Below are 1037 nucleotides of genomic sequence, written 5' to 3'. Positions count from 1 at the left end.
CCTTAGTTCACTGTGGAAAATTTAAATACCATACAGAGGTTGAATATTTGGTGATGGATAGCAGAGTATACATTTGTTCCCTCTAGAAGTAGTGAGAGTCTGGGGGCAGAGTGGTGAGATATTTAAATCAGTTAGTCAGCAAAGCAAGTTGGGGAGGATGAGTATGGAAGAAGGATAAGCAGTAGAGGAGGACAAGTGCAAAACAAGGACCAGAGCGGAAGTTGAGGGCAAGTGTTAGAGATGAGTGGAAAAACTGTAGGTTGAGAACAAGCAGCAGCGATAGGAACAAGGGTTAATAAGTAGGGCAAGTGATATAAATGAATGCAAGGCACAAGAGACAGACAAGGTTGGGAGATGAGAACAAGCACTGGAGTGAAGACAAGGGCAACAGAACAGTACATGTTTAGAGAGACAGGGTAGGATGGGACAATAGTTAGCATGAACAGAAGAGTAAGAGATTAGTGAAGCAGTGAAAATAGTGAGAAAAGTAAAGGAAGAGCAGAAGAGAGAAAGATGAAGAGGGAAGGTTAGTGGAGGAGTGAACATAGGCACAAGAATAGCAGATGAGCCAAGCAGTAGATAGGGACAAGTGAAGGAGGAAGAGTAAAACAGCAAGAAGAGTGAAGATGAGCAGAAGAGTGAAGATGAGCAGAAGAGTGAAGATGAGCAGAGGAGCGAAGAAGCAGCAGAGAAGGTGAGTTGGGAGAAAAGGGACAAGAAACAGCAGAGCTGCAGCAGTAAGGAAGGTGAAAGAGCTGCACAAGAGTCGAAGGAGCAAGACTTGTAGGAGCAAGAAATAGTAAGAGCCAAAGAGTAGCAGAGCAGGCAACAGAGGCAGAAGAACAAAAGATCAACAGAGTAGTTTAAATAGCGAGAAAAGTGAAGTGAAAGAAGAGATGAGATTGAGATCAGCAGAAAAGTTGGAGAGGGACAAGAGCAGAGAGACTAGAAAAGAGTCAGAAAGAAGCACAGAGAGAAAACCAGCACAACAGTGAAAGAGGAGGACAAGAGTAGAAGATGAATAGAAGCAAAGCGCA

General features: G+C 43.6%; 1 protein-coding gene across 1 annotated transcript; it reads right to left on the bottom strand.

The window, feature by feature from the left end:
• Positions 1 to 33: 33 nt before the first annotated feature.
• Positions 34 to 449, bottom strand: V1518DRAFT_424212 (uncharacterized protein). Its single transcript, XM_066905857.1, has one exon. It carries the CDS (start codon positions 438 to 440, stop codon positions 132 to 134), a length of 309 nt encoding a protein of 102 aa, XP_066756756.1. The 5' UTR covers positions 441 to 449; the 3' UTR covers positions 34 to 131.
• Between the last annotated feature and the right edge of the window lie 588 nt (positions 450 to 1037).

This window comes from Limtongia smithiae (genome assembly GCF_038497785.1).
Source record: "Limtongia smithiae strain NRRL Y-17922 unplaced genomic scaffold V1518scaffold_42, whole genome shotgun sequence".
NCBI lineage: Eukaryota > Fungi > Ascomycota > Lipomycetes > Lipomycetales > Lipomycetaceae > Limtongia > Limtongia smithiae.
Note: the sequence above shows the minus strand (reverse complement) of the source record. Positions and strands in the feature narration are given on the sequence as shown.